We start from the raw sequence: 20,366 nt of genomic DNA on the forward strand, positions 1-20,366 counted from the left end.
CACTAGCCAGAAGCTTGCGCTTACTGGCGTACACCGCTGAGCTATTGGACATCATCCGGGACAGTGCCGCAATAGCTGTGGAGGCTCTTTTACAGGCATAATCGACGTGGCTACCGAAGGTAAGCTTATCGTCGATCATCACGCCCAAGTGCTTGACAGAGCGCTTCGACAGGATAGTGCACTCTCCTACACTGATCTCCGTCTACTGCGCCGACTGCATGCTGTTAACAACCGTCACCTCTGTCTTGTGGTGAGCCAGCTCCAGTTTTCTGGACCGCATCCACGCCTCCACAACCTTGATCGAGTGGTCGGTAGTCAACTTCACCTCCTCGATCGTTTCACCGTAGACTTCGAGCGTAATATCGTCGGAAAATCCGACAATCACCACTCCCACTGGGTGCTCTAACCTCAACACCTCGTCGTACATGACATTCCATAACACCGGACCCAGGATGGAACCTTGCGGGACTCCTGAGGTTATGTGAAAGCACTTCCGACCCACCTCCGTGTCGTAAACTAGGACGCGATTCTGGAAGTAGCTTCCGAGAATCTTGTACAAGTACTCCGGTATCCCCAGACGCAAGAGCGCATCGGCAATAGCAGCCCAACTGGCGCTATTAAATGCATTCCTTACATCCAGAGTCGCTACCCCGCAGAAGCGAATTCCCCTCCTCTTAGGCTCGAGTGCTTTCTCGGCGGTTTTTGTAACCGACAAGATAGCGTCTACGGTGGACCTCCCCTTCCGGAGGCCATACTGGTTGCTCGAAAGACCATTTTCGCCCTCGGTGAACCTGAACATTCTATTGAGGATGATCTTTTCGAGCACCTTCCCCGCCGTGTCAACCAAGCATATTGGTCTATATGCCGACGGGTCTCCGGGTGGTTTCCCCGCCTTTGGCAATAGTACCAGGCTCTGCCTCTTCCAAGCTTCTGGGAAAACTCCCTCGTCCAGGCATTTCTGCATAGCAGACCTGAACATCTCGGGAGCTTCTGCAATAGCTACTTTTAAGACCAGGTTCGGAACTCCGTCCGGACCTGGGGCCTTACCTACGCTAAGGGACTTAGCTATCCCCGCAAGTTCCACATCGGTGACCCTTTCCTCATCGCCAGCCCCAGTCCCCGGCTGTCCTACGAAAGGAGGCCAAGGACTAGGATCATGACGCGGAAAAAGTCCTCCAATGATCCCCTCCAACATCTCTGGAGATTGCTCTGTAGGAGCCATCACACCTCTCGTCTTGGCCATAACGATCCTGTAGGCGTCACCCCACGGGTTCGTATTGGCACTCTGACAGAGACCCTCAAAGCAGGCCTTTTTGCTTGCTCTTATCTCGGTCTTGAGCGCGGCTTTTGCAGCGGCGAACACCACCCGCCGTTCGTTTCGCTCTTCCTCTGATCGTTGGGTTGGGTTTACAGGCGCCATAGGGAAGTAACATTCCACCTTACTAAGATCATGGTTGCTTCCGACAGTGTCTAAATCGTTCGGGTCATGTGGTTTATCCCGAATATCCGTTTTATGCTGTTTTGGAGGAAACGGTGGAGCACGTTTAGTTCGTGTGGCCGCGTTTAAGCACAATGCGTGACCGCATGCTTGCCACATGCGGGAAGGGAGGACACAACTCCTGACAATCTTGTCCAGAGGATGTGTTTGGGGTGTGTTTGGGGTGTGTTTGGCTGGAACGCCGTTTCAACGACTAGAACCCGCATCGTCTTGGAGATACAGAAGAGGGGGCGCGTGGACTCGGTGAATGGCTAGTTCAGACGCTAAACAAGAGGTGGTCTAAATGTTCGGCTACGTAGATCATACCGGTGCCCTGCGGTCGAAATCGACCCTTACAGCTGTTAATTGGCCATGGGGAGAACATTCTGGTAGCGTTGCTGTCGTGGAGTCGCAGTCGGTCTACGCGGTTGGAGAGGGATCCTCGGCAAAGTCGGGGCAGGTGGAGGCCCCATGTCGGAACGTCTTTCTGTATGCTAGCTGATAGGGCCTTACTTGCGGAGAGGTCAAATCGCTGTGTATCAGTTCTTGATACTTGTTGTGCAGTTGGAAGCTGACGTGGTGTCGACCCTGACGGCCTTCCAAGGACAAAGGAAGTGGTGAGGGCCACTCGGGAAACTGGCTAAGCACCAGCATGCTACCTTCCTGCAAATTTTGTTTTCTGGTATTCAGCAAAGTTTGCTTTTTTTTGTGCTGATTGCATTCAGCAATACGAATTTACTGAGTATTAGCAATTATTTTTAAACTTGCTGAACCATGCAGCAATTTTGACAGTTGATCAGTAACGGTGTGCTGAAATTCAGCTTTTTATTTTGCTGATTTGTTTGTGCTGGAAGCGTTTAAACAAAAAGTTTTTGTGTTGTGGAACTCCCCAAAGCGAGTCATCGATTTTCTTTGCTGCCGGATACGCTGCTAGCCTTGAGGGTGCGATGCGCACTAGCCCTTCTCTGAAGCAATACCTTCTTGGTGGTTCCGGAGAGACGAAGAGTTGGCGATCATGGGAATGTGTTTAGTGGGGCGAGGAAAAAGTAATCGTGGCTTTCACTTTTTTTTTTGGTCGAAACCAATTGTGGTCCCCCAGATTTGTTTACCATTACAAATTTGTTCAAAAGATCTAATTATTGGTTTCCAGCGTGGCTAGGAACATGAGCCAATGCACTTTGGTTCTCCGGAAAGTAGGGGATTGCTGTTCGGACCTGTCGAAATGACATTTTCAGCACTGATTGCAACCCAGAGCGCAGCGGTATCATTGTATACCAATGCCCCCTACTTCTTTTTCTTCAATTGATTTGCTTCGCATCGCATCGACAATTTTACCACTGCCACCATCGCCACCGAGATGACGAAACTGTTGACCAAAGTCGAAAAAATGTTTTTCCAACAGGTGAAGAGCAACTACGGCGCGGCGTAAAACCAACGAACGGTGGAAGGTGCGCTCGTGAAAAAGTTATCCATTCTACTTTTGTGATGACTCAATATCGAACAAAAATCAATCGCTTGATATGTTTTCATTTCGCCAACTATACAAGTTGCTCTCAATGAAGCCGGAATAATGATACAAAGTCGTTGAAATTTCGATTTCTCAGTCACTCAATTTGACCAGCATTCGGAGAGCACAATTAAATTAACCTCAAAAGGAACCAGGAAGAACCTAATCAAGCAATCCCCAAAGCACTGTTACAAACTTCATTGTTTGGCTTCCGCTTGGTTGGCACAAAATGGAAATGCCTCACTTCTCGAAGTTTTAGCTGCCGCCCCACTAGGTACCTACATACTACAACCCACAAAGCGGAAAATGAAAATCGTCGAATGCCAATAAAAAGCCAAGAAAGTTCATTGTAAGCACGCGGGACGCGGGAAATCGCTTCATTACGAGCATTTGTGCTCCAATTAATTGAAAGTTACATTTAAAGTAGCATAAAAATTACGGAAGAAAATTTGTGCACTAACCGCCAAGGGAGAAAAGTTTTCCTGAATGTTTCATGTCGAGGAAAGGAAAGCTAAAAAACAGAAGTTTTTATTCAACAATTTAAAAAAAATACTGAGTAAGTATAATATTGAATGCGTACATTGCTGAAATGTTTGAGAGGCTATAGGATTTACTAGAAATATTTATGATTGTCCTCTTCTCCTCTTCTTCACATACGTTCTTACTGGAACAAAGCCTGCTCCTCAGTTCAGCAGTATCACCCTTAGCATAGTCTTGCTGAATACCCGCGTGTTTACCTCTGCGACTATAATACCTCCACTCACTACCCGAGGCAGGATTACATCATTGTTCAATTTTCACATTCAAAGGTCAACTGCTATTCTACTGGTCCTTCTAATTATTCGTGCAATGAGAAGCAGATCCCAAACCACGCACGGCATTCTCCCATCATTAATCTTGCCGACGTCGTTTGTCGTCGTCGGGCAAGAGCAAACTCACTTACGTTCCGCTCATTTTCGGCTTCCAAGTGTTCGAACGTGAAGGCGCCCAGAAAGCAATAGGCAACCACCATCGCCACTAGAGTCACGTGGGAGAAAATGCATGTAAACAGCTTCCACATGAAGCACACAAAGGACATGCATTTGCTGCGCTGCTTCTTCTCGTTCTCGTACGGAATCGGAAGCTGGGCCGGCATCGGTGGCCCCTGGGGTGGTCCGGCACGTCGGGTCGACATTGTTCTCGCTGTTTGGTTTTGGCGGTGGTGATGGGGCAGTCCTTTGAAGGCGAAGGCCGAGCCAATTTTACAGATGTAGGTATCTGCCTTTCTGGAGATGTAGGTGTCTGCTGTATGTTTGTAATCTGCACGGTGGAAGAGAAATAGGAAAAAGCGAATTTAGGATTGATGTGTAATTTGTTTCCTATGCAATGGTGCCGTACCTGTGCAAAGCACAGAACAGTAAATATTTTTGGTATGTACACGTAGTGGAAAAAAATATGAGAATTTGTAGAAATCTTTGTCATTAGATGCTTGTTCAATTATTTTTCATAAGCATTAGGATACAGGAATGTAATGCATTAAACAGACCCTATTGAGATCGTTAGACTTTTCCCAACAACTCCTATCCCTACCTCCTCGTGACACTCACTGGACCGCCAGCTACTTTAGACAAGATCGGATAACCCACCCTGACGGATAATTTGGCCGTTGGCTGACAGGGCAGGAGAGGGAGTTGCTTCTGCAAGCCTGAGCGTCTGTTCACCAGGTTAGAAACGACTGATCAACGTCCAAGTGACAGTGAAGCACTCTGAGCTCAACTGTATACCATGGTCCACCGGAAAGCTAGGGGTTGATGTTCGGCACTGCGAGCCAGAAGTTAAAAGCAATTTCAATGGAAAGTAGACAACCGGCATTTAGACGGAAGAGTACATATTGTTACCGAACGGGAACATTTTGGTTTGTATATAGTGTAGCACGGTGTAGGCGAAATTATTGTTATAGATAGATAACGAGGCATTTAAATTGTGCTGGCAGCTGGGAGCTAACGCTTCAAATGCAGCCCGGCGAATGCGTGGCCGAGTGACCACGGTAGAGTTGACTAGCGGAAACGGCAAAACGCTACATCCACATCAGTGGAGATAAGTGACTGTGGTGGCAGTAGACAAGACGATCGGGCTCGCAGAGGGGAATTACTTCTGAACTACGGAACAGTAAATAAGGCGATGGTTGTGATGATTGATATTTTCGCGGTTTCCTCGGTAAAATACTAATTGTGCGAGCCCTGGGCTGGTACATAGAACAGCGCTATAGATTCCCGTACCCAAGTGCGCACCTTTTTTTATCTAGCCCGAGCGACAAGTAGTCTAATTTCAAACCTCATCGGACTTTGTCCGGTAATACGTATCGACCACGTGGCCGTACCTAACCTCCGACAGCGTGTCTGTACCATTTGATGATCAGAGTATAGTCCCAAGATTACCCGTAGCAGAGCATCAAGTGCAACCAAGTGCAGGTCCATCTGAAACTTTTCGAATGTATGAGTTGACTTCTGTGACCTACGGCACCTCGTCTACTCCAGGTATCTACAAAATGCCTACAGCGCCTCAAAATCCAGCAGCTGCGTAACGTATAAGTGGTTCAAGACTACGCACAGCAGTAAGCAGTGGCCCTACCAGCGGAAGAGCAGCTTTGCGCAGCTACACTTGAAGACGGCTGGAAGGACATCCGATCCGCCATAGGTAGTACCTCGGCTGCAGCACTAGGCTTCGCGACTCCGAATCACAGAAAGGATTGGTACGACGGCGATTATGAACAGTTGAAAAACGAGAAGAATGCAGCATGGGCGAGAATGCTGCAACGCCGTACGAAGGCGAACGAGGCACGTTATAGACGGACGTGGAACAGGCAAAACTCAGTCTTCCGGAGGAAGAAGCGCCAGCAAAAGTGAGATCGCAAAGCCATGGAAGAGCTGTTCCGCGCTAAAAACACACGCAAGTTCTACAAGAAGCTAAACCGCTCGTGCAGAGGCTTTGTGCCACAAGCCGACATGTGCCGAGACAATCACGGTAATCTTCTCAAGAGCGAGCGTGAGGTGGCCGAGAGGTGGCGGCAGCATTATGATGAGCACCTCAATGGCGCCGTTGCAAGCACCGAAGGTGGCGTGGTAACAGATCTAGGAGTACGTGCGCAGGGCCAAAGACTTCCGGCCCCTAACCTCCAAGAGATTGAGGAGGATGTTTGCCGGTCAACCTGCCTCAACTCTGCTACGAAAAATGACGCCTATCCCATGCCAAACTTACACGAGATTTTGCATGGAATGGAGCGAGCAAAATACTTTAGTGTTATAGATTTAAAAGAGGCCTATTGGCAAATACCACTATCGGAGGACTCTCGTAATTTTACGGCTTTTAGAACACGTAAGGGCCTTTTCAGATTCACAGTTATGCCTTTCGGGCTTAAAGGAGCTCCGTTTACAATGTCTAAACTCATGGACATTGTCCTGGGCTCTGATCTACAACCATATGTGTGGGTTTATCTCGATGATATTATCATTGCGACAAAAACTCTGGAACATCACTTTGAACTTATTCGAGAAGTTGCAAAACGGTTGAAATTAGCAGATTTAACTATTAGCCTGAGTAAGTCGAAGTTTTGTCGTAAAAATGTGAGATATTTAGGGTTTGTGGTGTCAGAACAAGGCATTTCAGTAGATATGGATAAAATTAGACCGATATTAGATTATCAGACACCGAAAACTGTGAAAGATGTTCGGCGGTTGTTAGGCCTAGCTAATTTCTATCAAAAGTTTATTAAAAACTTTAGCGACATAACAGCTCCGATTTCTGACCTTCTCAAAAAGGATAAGAAAAAGTTCTCATGGACCCCAGAGGCAGATAAAGCTTTGGACCTATTGAAAGAATCATTGATAAGTCCACCAATACTTGCTAACCCGGATTTCAATGAAAGTTTTACCATTGAATCGGACGCATCTGATCTGGCTGTAGGTGCTGTACTGACACAAGTCCAAAAGGGGGAAAAGCGGGTAATAGCTTACTTCAGCAAAAAACTAAACTCAACAAGGAGGAAGTACGCTGCGGTTGAAAAGGAATGCCTAGCGGTCCTATGGGCAATTGAAGCCTTCCTACATTATGTCGAAGGTGCACAATTTAAATTAATAACCGATGCGCGCAGTCTTGTATGGTTGTCTAAAGTAAGTGCAGACAAAGGTTCGGCTAAACTTTGCAGGTGGGCACTCAAGCTTCAACAGTTTGATTTTACAATTGAATATAGGAAAGGGCGCGAAAATATAACCGCAGACTGTCTCTCTAGATCCCTTTGTGCGATTTCGAAGAAATGGGAGGACTGGGAACATAAGACACTTATGAACAAAATCACAGAAAAACCAAATGATTACAAAGATTTCAAAATAGTAGATAACAAAATTTTTAAATACGTTAAAAATGAGGAAAAAATAACCGATAGACGATTTGATTGGAAGATTGTTCCGACAAAAGAAGAAAGGATCAATATCATAAAGAATACTCACGAAGAAGCACACCTTGGCTTCGAAAAAACACTTGAGAAAATAAAAGAGAAATTTGTTTGGCCTCTAATGTACTCGGAAATCAAACAGTTTTGTAATGGCTGTGTACGTTGCAAAACATCTAAGTCGGACAATATAAACCATACGCCCCCAATGGGCAAACAAAAATTGACCACTCAACCATGGCAAATTATTGCGGTTGACTTTGTTGGTCCTTTCCCACGGGCTAAAAAAACGGGTCACACATGCCTCTTAGTGATCACAGACATTTTCACAAAATTCGTGATTATTCAACCATTAAAAGAGGCCAAATCAAAGCAGTTGACATTTTTTATGGAGAATATGGTCTTTCTTCTTTTTGGGGTTCCCGAAGTCGTTTTATCAGACAATGGCACGCAATTTGTCTCTAAGGAGTTTAAGAATCTTTTGGAAAAGTACGGTGTGAATCAGTGGCTAACTCCGGTTTATTTTCCCCAAGTTAACAATGCTGAAAGAACGAATAGGGTAATTACTTCAGCAATCAGGGCATTGATTAAGAAAGAACAAGACTCGTGGGATGAAAATATTTACAAAATTGCCAATGCAATGAATAATGCTACGCATTCTTCCAGTGGTTTCTCTCCATATTTTGTTAATTTTGGAAGAAATTAAATCAGTGCCGGAGAAGAATATCAGAACCTGCGCGATACAAACGGTGATCAAACTCTCATGGAGAAGGAGCATTCAGATAGAATGCATAAAATTCACGAGGAGGTTCGGAAAAATTTGAAAACGGCTTACGACAAGTACTCTAAATATTATAATCTACGCTCGGGAAAACTATTAGAATTTCAAGTTGGTCAAAAGGTCCTAAGAAAGAATCACTTCCTCTCAGACAAACTAAAAGCCTTCAACGCCAAATTAGCTCCTAAATTCTCAGAAGCAATTATCAAAAAGAAAGTAGGCGATGTATGTTATATATTACAAGACATGAATGGGAAATCTTTAGGTCTTTACCATGTTTCCCAACTCAAGAAGCTTTAATAGTGCTCGAACAACAGCTATGTATAAAAACTAAGTTTCCTCAACAACAAATGGTAAACATGAAAATACGAGAATCGGATAAGAAAACGTTTGCTAAGCTAACAGGAAAAAAAAACAATGGAAGAGAAGCAAATTAAGTCAATAAGCAAATAAACTTAAGGATGTGCAAGCGAAAGAAAAACAAAAAAAACGCATAAAAAATTGCTCAAGAACAGGATAGTAGGCAAAAAGAAATTTTAAACTAGCAATATTCATCCAACAATTCATCTAATTGGGTGCACGGTAAAATAGGAATAAGAGATTTAGAATCTAGGGAAGCTATGAATAAGGTCATTGAACTTTTGCATCTTTTGGGAAAAAGATACCAAAGGTTTGAACAATAATAGAAGAGTGTTTCAGTTTCCCTGTGTTTCACTCGAACACACAGCCGAGAATAAAATGGTGGTGGAACAGGTAAAATTTAAAATTTTGAATTCAGAACTATGAAGACTAATGGAATTTGAATAATGACTAAATGAAATAATTAGAATATAAGAGGAATTGGTACACTCACATTTTTGCCATGTAGTTACACCATAGCATAACCTAAAATGCATTTTCGTCTAAGTTCGTATCAATAGAATAGCTAACACATAATGTTGACAATAGACCTCAGACTACCTCTGCTAGAGACACCAGTTTCAAAACTAAAGATATAGACAACAGTACTTCAACACGGTTATAGCCTGGTTTCAAAGATTTGAGTAGCCCGAGAGACGAGAGAGAAAGGCATTGATTTAGTATTTATCCATCTGATAAGATGGGTTGTAGGGTGTAGTAGTTCATCATTTTTTTCTAATCGAATATGGATGGAATGTTCATTTTTCGATAAAGAAATATGATGGTATGTGTTCTCACCTCGGGTGAGGTTAATTCCCAATTTGATTGTTGGGGTCGTTATGCAGATTGCTTGTAAAGCGTATATGATCAGTTCGGTGCTGATGTCGAATCGGTTCGGGTCTATAAATCGCTCTCTCGGGATGTACAGTATTATTGAAGAATTTGATCCATTTCCATATTTGCATGATACAGTGAGACATTAGATAAGGCAAAAAAGTGTAAGTTAGATTAAAAAAAAAATATGATCGATATTTTTTTTTGGGAAGTGTAGGGAATGATGAAACGAACAACGTCCGTTTCGAAGAGAAAAACGATAAGTTGGTAGCGTGAATATAAAGTGCTCGAATCAACTATGCTGTCGGTTTCGGGAATGCGTAAAGGAAAATGCGTGGGGAAGCTAGTTACTCGATCACCCAGCAAGAAAATTATTTTATTGAAAATTTAATCAAGATTACGGAAACAGAAATTAATAAGAACATAAAAGGAATAACTACGAGGTCTCTTAAAGGGACCATGAACGGGGCTCGGTCTTTCCTTGCTAGACCGCCGAGTCAGAAAGTCTTTAAAGTATTATTCAGTGACGTAAAACCGCGTGCGAAGAAAATTCAAGTTTTATAGTATGAAAAGTGTTAAACAATTAAACCAGTGTTCTCATCAATTTATTGATTCTTTTCAGAGAAATTAAAGTTTTAGCTTTCCTAAATTGATCGCGAGTAACGTGAGTCGTGAGAAAAGCGAATACCGATCATTGTGAGTAGTTCATATAAAGAATGTCAAGATTTTCCGAAATTGTAAAACCATCTAATTTAACAGAAAAGGGAAGATATTTTAGTGAGTGGAAGATTGAGTCGTCAGGATTGTGAAGAAGAAGAAACAATCGGAAGGTAATTGGGTACAAATTATGTGTGTAAATGTGGGTTCTAATGAGAGATCCTGTGATACAGCTTACACGTGCCGTGGGACGGCTACGGCCAATTTGGGGTACCTGCGGACCCACCGAGAGCTGAAAGGAGAATTGTGTGAACGGAAGCTGGATCAGTCGGCCCGGGTGCGTCCTATCGCTTTGTGGCTTCTTGCCATCATAGGTCGCCTGGAGAGCGTCGGCCAACGAACAAAAGCTCGGCCTCGCAAGCCCACCGGCCTCAAAGAAGGTGGTTTTTCCTACGTCCAGCGAGGAAGGTCTGCAAGGGAAAGATAGCCACGCCAGCGCGATTGATCCCTAGACTCACGGGCTTCCTAGTACGGCGATCTTCATCCTCGTACTCGTAGCACATCTCAATTGGGGAACAAACCCCGATTCGTGGTCGCCGGAGTTTTTTTTGTCACCACAACGGCCTCAACCAGTACGTGCAGGGTCTCTACAAGCTAGTCCTCGAGCCTCCACGGACGGCTAACACCACCCCCTCGACCCCCTCATACGTGAAAGACGGCGTCGCTACGACCACAACGAAACCGTGTCAGCGTGAGGACCGTACGATACCTCAGCGGCCGAGGCACGGTAGGGTGGGGGAGAAGCGACGGAGAAATATCTGTAAGTACCCGATTGTGAACCGAATATTACCGAAACCCACACACCGTAAAAAAACCTCTCCGGGGGAGGAGAGAGGAATTTTTGGTTAGGGAGAGAAAACTACGACTCACACAGAGAAACCTATAAGCGCTTGAAGTAGAACAGAAAGTGACGTCACGAGTAGGTAGAGAAAACAACCCTTATAAACGATCGATCGCAGTCAGTTAGGAACACGTTAGAATGGAATGCATCTGAGAGAATTAATAAATTTTGTTTTGAAAATTCGCGACCGCATAGCATGCTAAAGTAAAACCAGTTTTCTGAATAAAACTTACATGATTTTCTTTTTAAATTTTACTACTATAAAATAGAATTTTATACTTTTTCGAATTTTGAAATCACATACCGTTTGAATTTTTGGGATTAACGTTGATTCGTCCATCAGGTTGGTTGGGACTTCATCAGGAAGGTCGGTCTGACCGTGGGGTTGGACTGATAGGCTAGCTGGGCAACCCGATCCGTAAATTCCGGCAGACGACTTCGGCCGTCTGGCGCTGAAGCCGGAAGTTTTGGAGGCCCCACTCAGACCCTCCTCAGAGTCACCGGAGTGAACTTCTAAATACGGTGGAGAAGCACTGGTGGAAGCATTACACTGGATCATTATCAAGATTTGGGAGGAGGAAGTGTTACTGGAGGAATGGATGGAAGGTATCGTGGGCTCCATCTATAAAAAGGGCGACAAGTTGGATTGCGGGAACTACCGCGCGATCACACTAATGAGCGCTGCCTACAAGATACTCTCTCAAATTTTATGCCGACGTCTATCATGCACCACAAGATGTTCGCTATCCGGCAGGTGATACAGAAATGCCGGGAATACAACGTACCCACACATCACTTGTTCATCGATTTCAAATCGGCGTATGATTCAATCGATCGAGAACAGCAATGGCAGATAATGCACAAATACGGATTCCCGGATAAACTGATACGACTGATCAAGGCGACGATGGATCGAGTGCTGTGCGTAGTTCGAGTACCAGGGACACTCTTGGGTCCCTTCGAATCACGCAGGGGGTTACGGCAAGGAAATGGTCTGTCGTGCTTGCTGTTTAACATCGCCCTAGAAGCTGTAGTAAGGAGAACGGGGATAAACAGGAGTGGAAAGATTTTCACGAATTCCGTTCAGCTGCTTGGTGTTGCTGATAATATTGATATCATATCTCGCAAATTTGAGACGATGACGAAAACGCACATCCGACTAGAAAATGAAGCCAGGCGAATCGGATTATCCATTAATATGTCGAAGACAAAGTACATGATGACAAAGGGCTCCAGGGAGGAAACAGAACTCGTGTACGTGGGCTCACTGGTGACCGCCGATAACGACACCAGCAGAGGAACTCAGAGACGCATTGTGGCAGGAAATCGAACTTACTTTGGACTTCGCAGAACTCTATGATCGAACGAAGTTCGCCGTTACACGAAGTTAACTATCTACAAATCACTTACGACCGGTATGGGCACGAAGCATGGACCCTACGTGTAGAGGACCAACGCGCCCTTGAAGTTTTCGAACGGAAGGTGTTGCGTACCATCTACGGCGCAGTGCAGATGAAAGACGGGATTTGGAGCAGGCGAATGAACCTCGAACTGCATCAGCTGCTGAGAGAACCAACCATCGTCCACACCGTGAAAAACTGGGAGGCTTCGGTGGGCGGGTCACGTCATCAGGATGTCGGATAGCATGCCGACTTATGGTTCTCGAGAGTCATCCGAAGCCGTGGTGCGCAGCTAGCTAGGTGGGTCGATCAAGTGGAAGAACGATCTGCGGACCCTTCGCAGAGTGCGGGACTAATGACACACAGCCATGGACCGAGTAGACTGGAGACGACTCCTACGTACAGCAGAGGACACTCAGGCACTCAGATCTGATCGGTGAGGTAAGTGAGCCTCGCAGAAGATGGAAATGTGTCGCACCCCGTAGCGTTTGACAAAGGTCGGCAGAAGGTGAAGGAAGTCATCGAGCTATCAGATTCAGCGGGTTTTACATTACGGAAATGGAGCACCAACAGCGTGAAAGTAGTTCCGGAGAATTTGCGGGATGCACGTTCCATAGTCGCACTAGATTCCGTCAAAGCAGCAATAAGAAGCCTCAGTGTGGCATGGGAACCAGCCACAGATGTCCTCTGGTTTACCTATCTTTCGTTCAACTGGGAGGCGATGATTACGAAGCGCTTTGTAGTCTCCGATGTTTCGCGTTTTGACGTAGGACTACGTCTCTCTTTTCTATACCGGGTGTCATTCTAAATTTTCAGAAATCGGCCGCGTTACGTTTGAAGTGGAGATTTTGAGCGTTAATAACTCAGCCATTTCTCGTCGAATTTTCAAAATTTTGGCTCCATTCGATTGGAAATCTTTACACCAATTATGTCCAATGTTAACATTTGCTGATTTTCAATAACAAACTATTGAAAAATTGGGAAAAGTGAACCCATGTTTACTCCAGCCAATCACGATCGAGCACATTTTGGATGCCCCCGTCGAATATAAAAGCTACTGCTTCTTCGCATCTTCCCTCATTTGTCTTTGTCGTTTCGAGGTGAACGCATCGAACGAGAGCTGTCCACTTTCTTCGTTTGCGTTTTCGCTCATTCTTCTTTGACGGCCGTGTCGGCATGGTGGCGGTGGTTTTCGGCAAGGGTGTTGTTGCACATTCACCTTCTAACCGCCTAACGCGGCAGACCAAGGAAGTGTTTGAACATCGGATTGATCGACGGTGGTGGCAGAGGCAGCAGCAAAATCCGGAATCGCACCCACGGCAGCAAGCGGCGGGCCAATTTTCGACGGCTTCCAGCAAACAGCACGGAGAAATCCAACACGCATTGCGTGGCATGATGAATTGATTTCAATTTCTTTCTAAAACCGTCCATAATTCAAACGGTTCTTTGCAGGACAATCGAAAATGCTTCCTAGTGAGTTAATTGGATAAATTTCCTCCATCGAACGAGAAAGTGTAGTGAAAACAAATAGTGAAAGATTGAATTCTTGGGGGTGGCTCAGCAACAGTGAAGGCGCTCACTAATCTCATCCACGGCAGCAAGCGGCGGGCCAATTTTCGACGGCGTTCAGCATTCAGCACGGGGAAATCTAACACGCATTGCGTGGCATGATAAATTCATGTCAATTTTCTGTCTAAAATCGTCCAATATTCAAACGGTTCTTTTCAGGACCATAGAAAATTATTCCTCAAGAGTTGTGAATCAGATAATTATTTCATTCCATCGCTCGGTAAAAATGTGGTGCAACCGAAAAGTGAAAAATTGTATGCTTGGTGGCCCCACAACAATAATGATGCCGGCCACTAATGATTCCACCAGGAATTTAGCAACGATTTATCATATCCAGACCATTTTTCGTAAAACATTGTTTAATTTAATCATTTTTCGAATTAAAATAATCTAAATCTTCCAATATTTTGGTTACTTTATTCGTTAAATGAAAATTTTCTCATTTCTCGGTTGATTAATCGTTTGATGCGTCTGGAGCATGAGGGGCGGGTCATGCAAACGAAATTAACTGAAAAGCCAGCCGAATGGGAGGAGCTTCATCTGCAAATCTAGGGGCATAAAACCTGTTCCCTTTGATTTCTTTCGTCATTTTCGTTGGATCAGTTAGGCAGGGTAGATGTCACCTTCACAGCTGAGCAGTGGCACATCAACCCAGCCGCAACTCTCGGCTATCGTGCGGATAGCACCAGGAATCTCATCCATGGCAGAAAGCGGCGTACCAGTTTTCGGTGGCATCCTGTATTTAGCAAGGAGAAAACCAACACTCATTGCGTGACATGATGTTTTCATGCATTTTCGTTCCTAAATCAAACGGTCCTTTTCAGGACCACCGAAAATAATTCCTCAAGAGTTGTAAATCAGATAATTTCATCCCATTAATCGAGAAAAGTGTGGTTTAATCGAAAAATGAAAAATTGAATTCCTTCCACTAATCGTTCCACCCAGAATTTAGCAACGCATTGTCCTATCAGAACCATTTTTCGTGAAACAGTAGGGGGAGCGCCCAGAAATTACGTTACGTTAAAGGGGGGGGGGGGGTGTCAGCAATGTGTGGCGACCCATACAAAAAATTCAGAGGACCCATACAAAAAGTGTGACATAGTAATGAGGAGGGGTTGAAAATGACTAATTTTTGTGTGCCGTAATTTAAGGACGATCCCTTGTTTAACTCTAACATTTTTCTAATTAAAATGATCTAAATCTTTTTTATATTTTGGTTACTTTATTTGTTAAATGAAAATTTCTCTCATTTCTTGGTTGAAAATCGTTTGAAGCGTCCGAAGCTTGCGGGGTGGGTCATGCAATCGAAATAAACTGGAAAGCCAGCCGAATGGGAGGAGCCCTACTAACAAAAGTAGCTGCATAAAAGCTTATGGAGCAAACGTCCTTGGAAGCAAGCTCGCTTAAGCTCTTATTCAGCAAAAATGTTAGTTGGGAGCTTCATCTGCTAATCTAGGGACATAAAAGCTGTTCCCTCTGATTTCTTTCATCATTTTCGTTGGATCAGTCAGGGAGGGTGGAGGTGAATCACCTACACGGCTACGCAACGGCACGTCAACTGCGACGAGTGATATCACCAGGAATTTCATCCACTGACCACGGATGTAAGCGGTAGGTCCGGCAAGGATAATGGAAGTTACCTCCGCAGCTGGGTAGCTGCGCACCAACACAGCGACGACTCTCGACTATCTATCTGATAGAACCAGGAATCTCATTCACGGCAGCAGGCGGCGGCAGTTTTCGATGGCTTCCCGCATTCAGTGCGGATAATTTTCAATTGTCTTTCTAAAACCAACCGTTATTTGAACGGACCTTTTCAGGACCAGAGAAAATTATTCCTTAAAAGTTATGAATCGGATAATTTTCGGATATATTTCAACGATCGGTAAAAGTGTAGTGCATTCGAAAAGTGAATGGTTGAATGCTTGGTGGCTCAGTAACAGCAAAATCGGTCACTAATCTTTCTACCCGAAATTTGGCAACGCGTTATCTTATTCGGACAATTGTACCTGAAACATTGTTTCATTCTAATATTTAAAGAACTAAAATGGTCTTAACTATTCAATACTTCAATTAGTTTATCCGTTCGATTAGAAATTGTCTCAAAGAACGGTTGCAGTCGTTTGAAGCGTCTGACACAATGTGGGCGGGTCATGCAAACGGAATAAACTGGGAAGCCCGTCGAATGGGAGGATCTTCATCTGCTAATCTAGGGGCATAAAAGCTGTTTCTTCAGTTACCTTTCGTCATTTTCCATGGATTAGTCAAGGAGAGAAGAGATGCCACCTCCCAGCTAGGCAGCAGCACACAAACTCAGCGATGACTCTCGGCTATCGTGGTGGCAGCACCAGGAATCTCAGCCACGACAGCAAACGGCCGCATTCAGTATGGGTAAAATCGCTTTGCGTGATGAATTCATGCAATGTCTTGCCAAAATCTTCCGTTTTTTGAACGGTCTTTTCCAGGATTAGCGAAAATGAATCCTCAAGAGTTATGATTCGGATAATTAAAAGTTACAGACTGAAAGCTTGGTAGTTCAGTAATAGTGAAGTCGGCCACTTATATGTTCTTCCTGGATGAAAACAACGTATTGTCAAAAGAGTTTCACGTTAAACTTTCGTTGAAAAGATCTATCTAACGCCGTTCAATTATCTAATAATTTTATCCGCTCGATGAAAATTCTCTCGTAGAACAGTAATTTAACCATTTCTCTTCAATACGAAATAACTCTTGAACTAGTCAACATCTTTCCAAGTAACCGAACCAGCTGAATAACAGCTTCTTGAGCTAAAGTTAGCTTAACCCTCTAATACCCAATCCCGCCTTTTGACGGGGTATATTTTGAGCATTTTTGTAATTTTTGTTTCGTGGAAAATATTTTTTTTATATTTTTGACTGATATTTAGGACTGTTCTGTATATCTCAAAATGGTTTTGGGTGTATTTTAAAGCGTATTTACATTTTTTAAAAATCATTGAAAAATATATGTTTTAGTCACCTTTTAGAAGTCTTTGTTTATTTTGTATTGAATCGCTACAATTAACATATTTTAAATTTTTACCAAATCATTCTATCCTTGTTTAATAGTTTAAGGGAATCGAATACACACTAAAATTATTTTCCTTAAAATTACACGGAAAATAAAATTTTCTTTGAAAAAAATTAAAACAATAATATTTCAACAATAATCATAAAATCTCAAAATGTTTTCATCTGAAAAAATCTGTTCCCCAAGTTGGCTCCCAGGAAAAATATAAAAGTTTGAGATGTTCAAAAATAAAAATTAGAAAAATCAAAAACTGAAATTCATGAAATCGAAAATTGAAAAGAATCATCTTTCAAAACATGTTTAAATCGATTTTAGATGACGAAAAATGATGTTTAGATCAAAATCAAAAATTTGGGTATTACAGGGTTAAGAGTGATTTGTTTTACTCTTATACAGCAAAAATGTATGTTGGGTTGTGAATGCGTTCAGCGAAAGCTATCACACAACAACTTTACTCAACACATCAGTCCACCATTAGTATTATCATATCAACAAACATTGTATTATGGAAATATAAAAGTCGGAATCTCGTTCCAGCCTTTATCCTACGTCAACATTGCGGTTATGTCTCAGACATTACCCACTCCTAGTTTTTTCGTTCCGCTAGGTCTGGTCAGACCTGTCATCATCCAGGCCAAGATTTTCATCCAGGAGCTGTGGAAGCAGAGATGCGGTTTAGATGACCCTCTTGTGGACTGCAAGAGTAATGGCGGCAGTACAGACGCAATTTAACTGGGCTAGTAAAACTAACTGTTCCTCGCTGGGTGGGAACTGGCGGTTACGCTCCAACATCGAGATACAGAGCTTCTGTGACGCGTCAAGCAAGACGTACGGTGCTTGATTCTACATGCGAACAATCTCCGAAACGGGGGAGGTGTGTGTGTGTGAGGTTACTGACAGCGAAATCACGAGTCGCCTAAACCTGAAAAAAGGGAACAAGTGTCTCTCTACCTCTTGGTTTGAGTGTTGTCGTCTGCGTTGCTGCTAGCCCAGCTCTTCATAGCCGTCAAGATGGAAGCAGTTTGTCACAAATAGGGTTTCGGAGATTCAGCACATCACGAAGGACGACGCCTGGAAAAACGTGCTGGGCTGCAGAATCCGATGGATATTATTTTCCGTGGGATGGCTCCCGTGTAGATGCAATACAAATCGTTTCGATTCAGTGGGCTGTATTGACTGAGGCCGAACGAGTGCAAATGGTCATCAGCCTCACCGATCAGCGAAGGCGAATCCAACCCGGTGGATTTCGAGGTTAAGAGCATGTCTGCAGCACTTCCACTCATCCAACCAATGGATATGTTTAGCCTCCGATCATCGTTCAGTGACCTCCAGCGCTTCACTGCCTGGATATTACGATTCCGCTACAATTCGCAAACGGCCAACCGAAGTACGTGAAGCTAAAGATTCCTGACGAAACTTGAGCTCGAGGAAGCGACAAAAGCGGTAGTTCGCTTCTGCCAACAAGAAAGCTTTTTGTAGGAGTTGGCAGACCTGACAAGCGGCAGAGAATCGCCGAAGATCCTAGCTCTAAATCCCCAACTCGAAGATGTAAACTGTGTGTCGGCCGCCGACTGCGTCAAGCGTCAATCACGAACCGTCACAAGCATCTACATATTAAATCATCGACATCCCTTCTCGTCCATCGTCGTCGCCCACTATCATCGAAAGCTGACGGACTGACGGACGACAACTGAGCATTTTGACCGTCCGAGAACGTTTCTGGCCGACAAGCGTCCTGCATCTCGTGCGGTACTTCACGAATGCGTGTCCTGCTTTAGAGTCAGGCCAAGGATCCAGGATCAGCTCGTGGCTGACTCCTTGTCCGCCGTTTCAGCGCGTAGGGGTGGCCTACTGCGACCCGTTTCGAGTTGCGTGCCCATACCAACGTAATTAACCAGTGAAGATTTTCGTCGCCATATACATCTGCCTCGTAACCAAGGCTGTTTATCTGGAACTAGCGGTTGACTTGTCCGCTCGAGGTTTCATTGCGACCTTGAAGCGTTTCTCCTCCCGTGACAAGCCGAAGCTAATCATGTGCGACAATAGCAGAAACTTTGTTGGAGCGAGGCGTCAGCAAGAAGAACTTCGTCGACAGTTCATCAACCAACAATTCCAGCCGGACGTAGTCAGGCAAGTGAACGAGGAGCAAATAGAATTCCACTTCATCCCAGTGTAGTCGCCAAACTCGGCGGACTGTGGGAGTCAACAATAAAGTCGTTCAAGCCGCTGTTCAAACGGACGATCGGCAAGCGCAAGCTCCTGTACGATGAGATGACAATGATTTTGACTCAGACGGATGCAGTTTTTAATTCAAGGCCGTTCAGAAATGATCCGGATGCTTTCAAAGCGTCAACTCCCGGACACTTCCTGATCCAGCCAGGCCCGAACACAGAAAAGACGACAAGGGAGGGTTTTTTTTTTTCATATTTTGGCAAAAATCGGAGGTGTGCCTTGTTACCGTTGAGAAACGCTAACTTTGTTTATTAGTTCTTAAGAATAAATTTGTTAGTATTTGTTGGTATAGTTAGTGTAGATTGTTAGTAAATTGATATTCTATTATGTGCTTTTTGTTAGTAAATTATATTGTATGTTAGTAAATGTTATAGAAGGATAATGAATAAAATCAGAACAAAATTTGTTAACACACAATCACCTTACACTGAACAGACCTAACACAACACATACACCAAATGAGCCAAAAAGGGGAAAAGGGTTGCCATGACACCATCCATGCCAAAAAGAGAAATATAAAGGGGAAAGGGGGAAAAGGCAAGAGGGACAGGCTACTGGGTCGAATTGAGCTAAGAGCAAACTCTTTCCGTTCTGACCTCTCGAGGCAAGTAGTTCGTCTAAGAGCCAAAATTCGGTGAAAGTTAAATTAACCGTTGGAAGCTATCCAGTGAATCGGAAAGTTAAAGTTTGATCCATGAGGAGTTATTCTGGAATCAGGTATGATCCAACGAGTGCCATCAACGATACGCCCAGTAGTCCTGTTAAAACCTCGCCTATAACCCTACTTTCCATAGGACCTATTATTATAGGCCTATTCAGCCTGGTAGTGGCCACCCGTGGTCCGTGACCGTCTGTGAGGCATCCCGTCCGCCATCTAGGAGGTCCGAACAACGCCCTTCCGTTCAGTTAGTGGCCCTCCCGGACAGCCCGAAGTTCCGTCTGGCGTTGAGGACCCTCCGACGCCCAGAAAGCCCCGTGAACGCCCGAAGTCCTCGGCATTCCCCATTGAGACCCCTGGACATCAGCCACCACGCCACCCCGGTGGTCAGATCAAGCGCGAAGGTTGTGCCGCGCACCCCGTCATCCCGTCCAAGCCCGTTGGTCCACCGAACGCTCAGGATACCCGCAGGAAACCAC

At 44.4% G+C, this 20,366-nt stretch overlaps 1 protein-coding gene across 2 annotated transcripts in view; it reads right to left on the reverse strand.

Annotated features, from left to right (window-relative positions):
• LOC109397776 (uncharacterized) overlaps nucleotides 1-20,366 on the reverse strand; it is a 344,947-nt gene that overhangs the window by 286,899 nt on the left and 37,682 nt on the right. For both annotated transcript variants that reach the window (XM_062859222.1, XM_062859221.1), the window contains exon 2: nucleotides 3,928-4,283. In XM_062859222.1, coding sequence (XP_062715206.1) covers nucleotides 3,928-4,158 — 231 coding nt within the window. In that variant the 5' untranslated portion in view covers nucleotides 4,159-4,283. The remainder of the gene's footprint in view (nucleotides 1-3,927; nucleotides 4,284-20,366) is intronic.

The sequence above is a fragment of the Aedes albopictus genome, chromosome 3, assembly GCF_035046485.1.
Source record: "Aedes albopictus strain Foshan chromosome 3, AalbF5, whole genome shotgun sequence".
Lineage (NCBI taxonomy): Eukaryota > Metazoa > Arthropoda > Insecta > Diptera > Culicidae > Aedes > Aedes albopictus.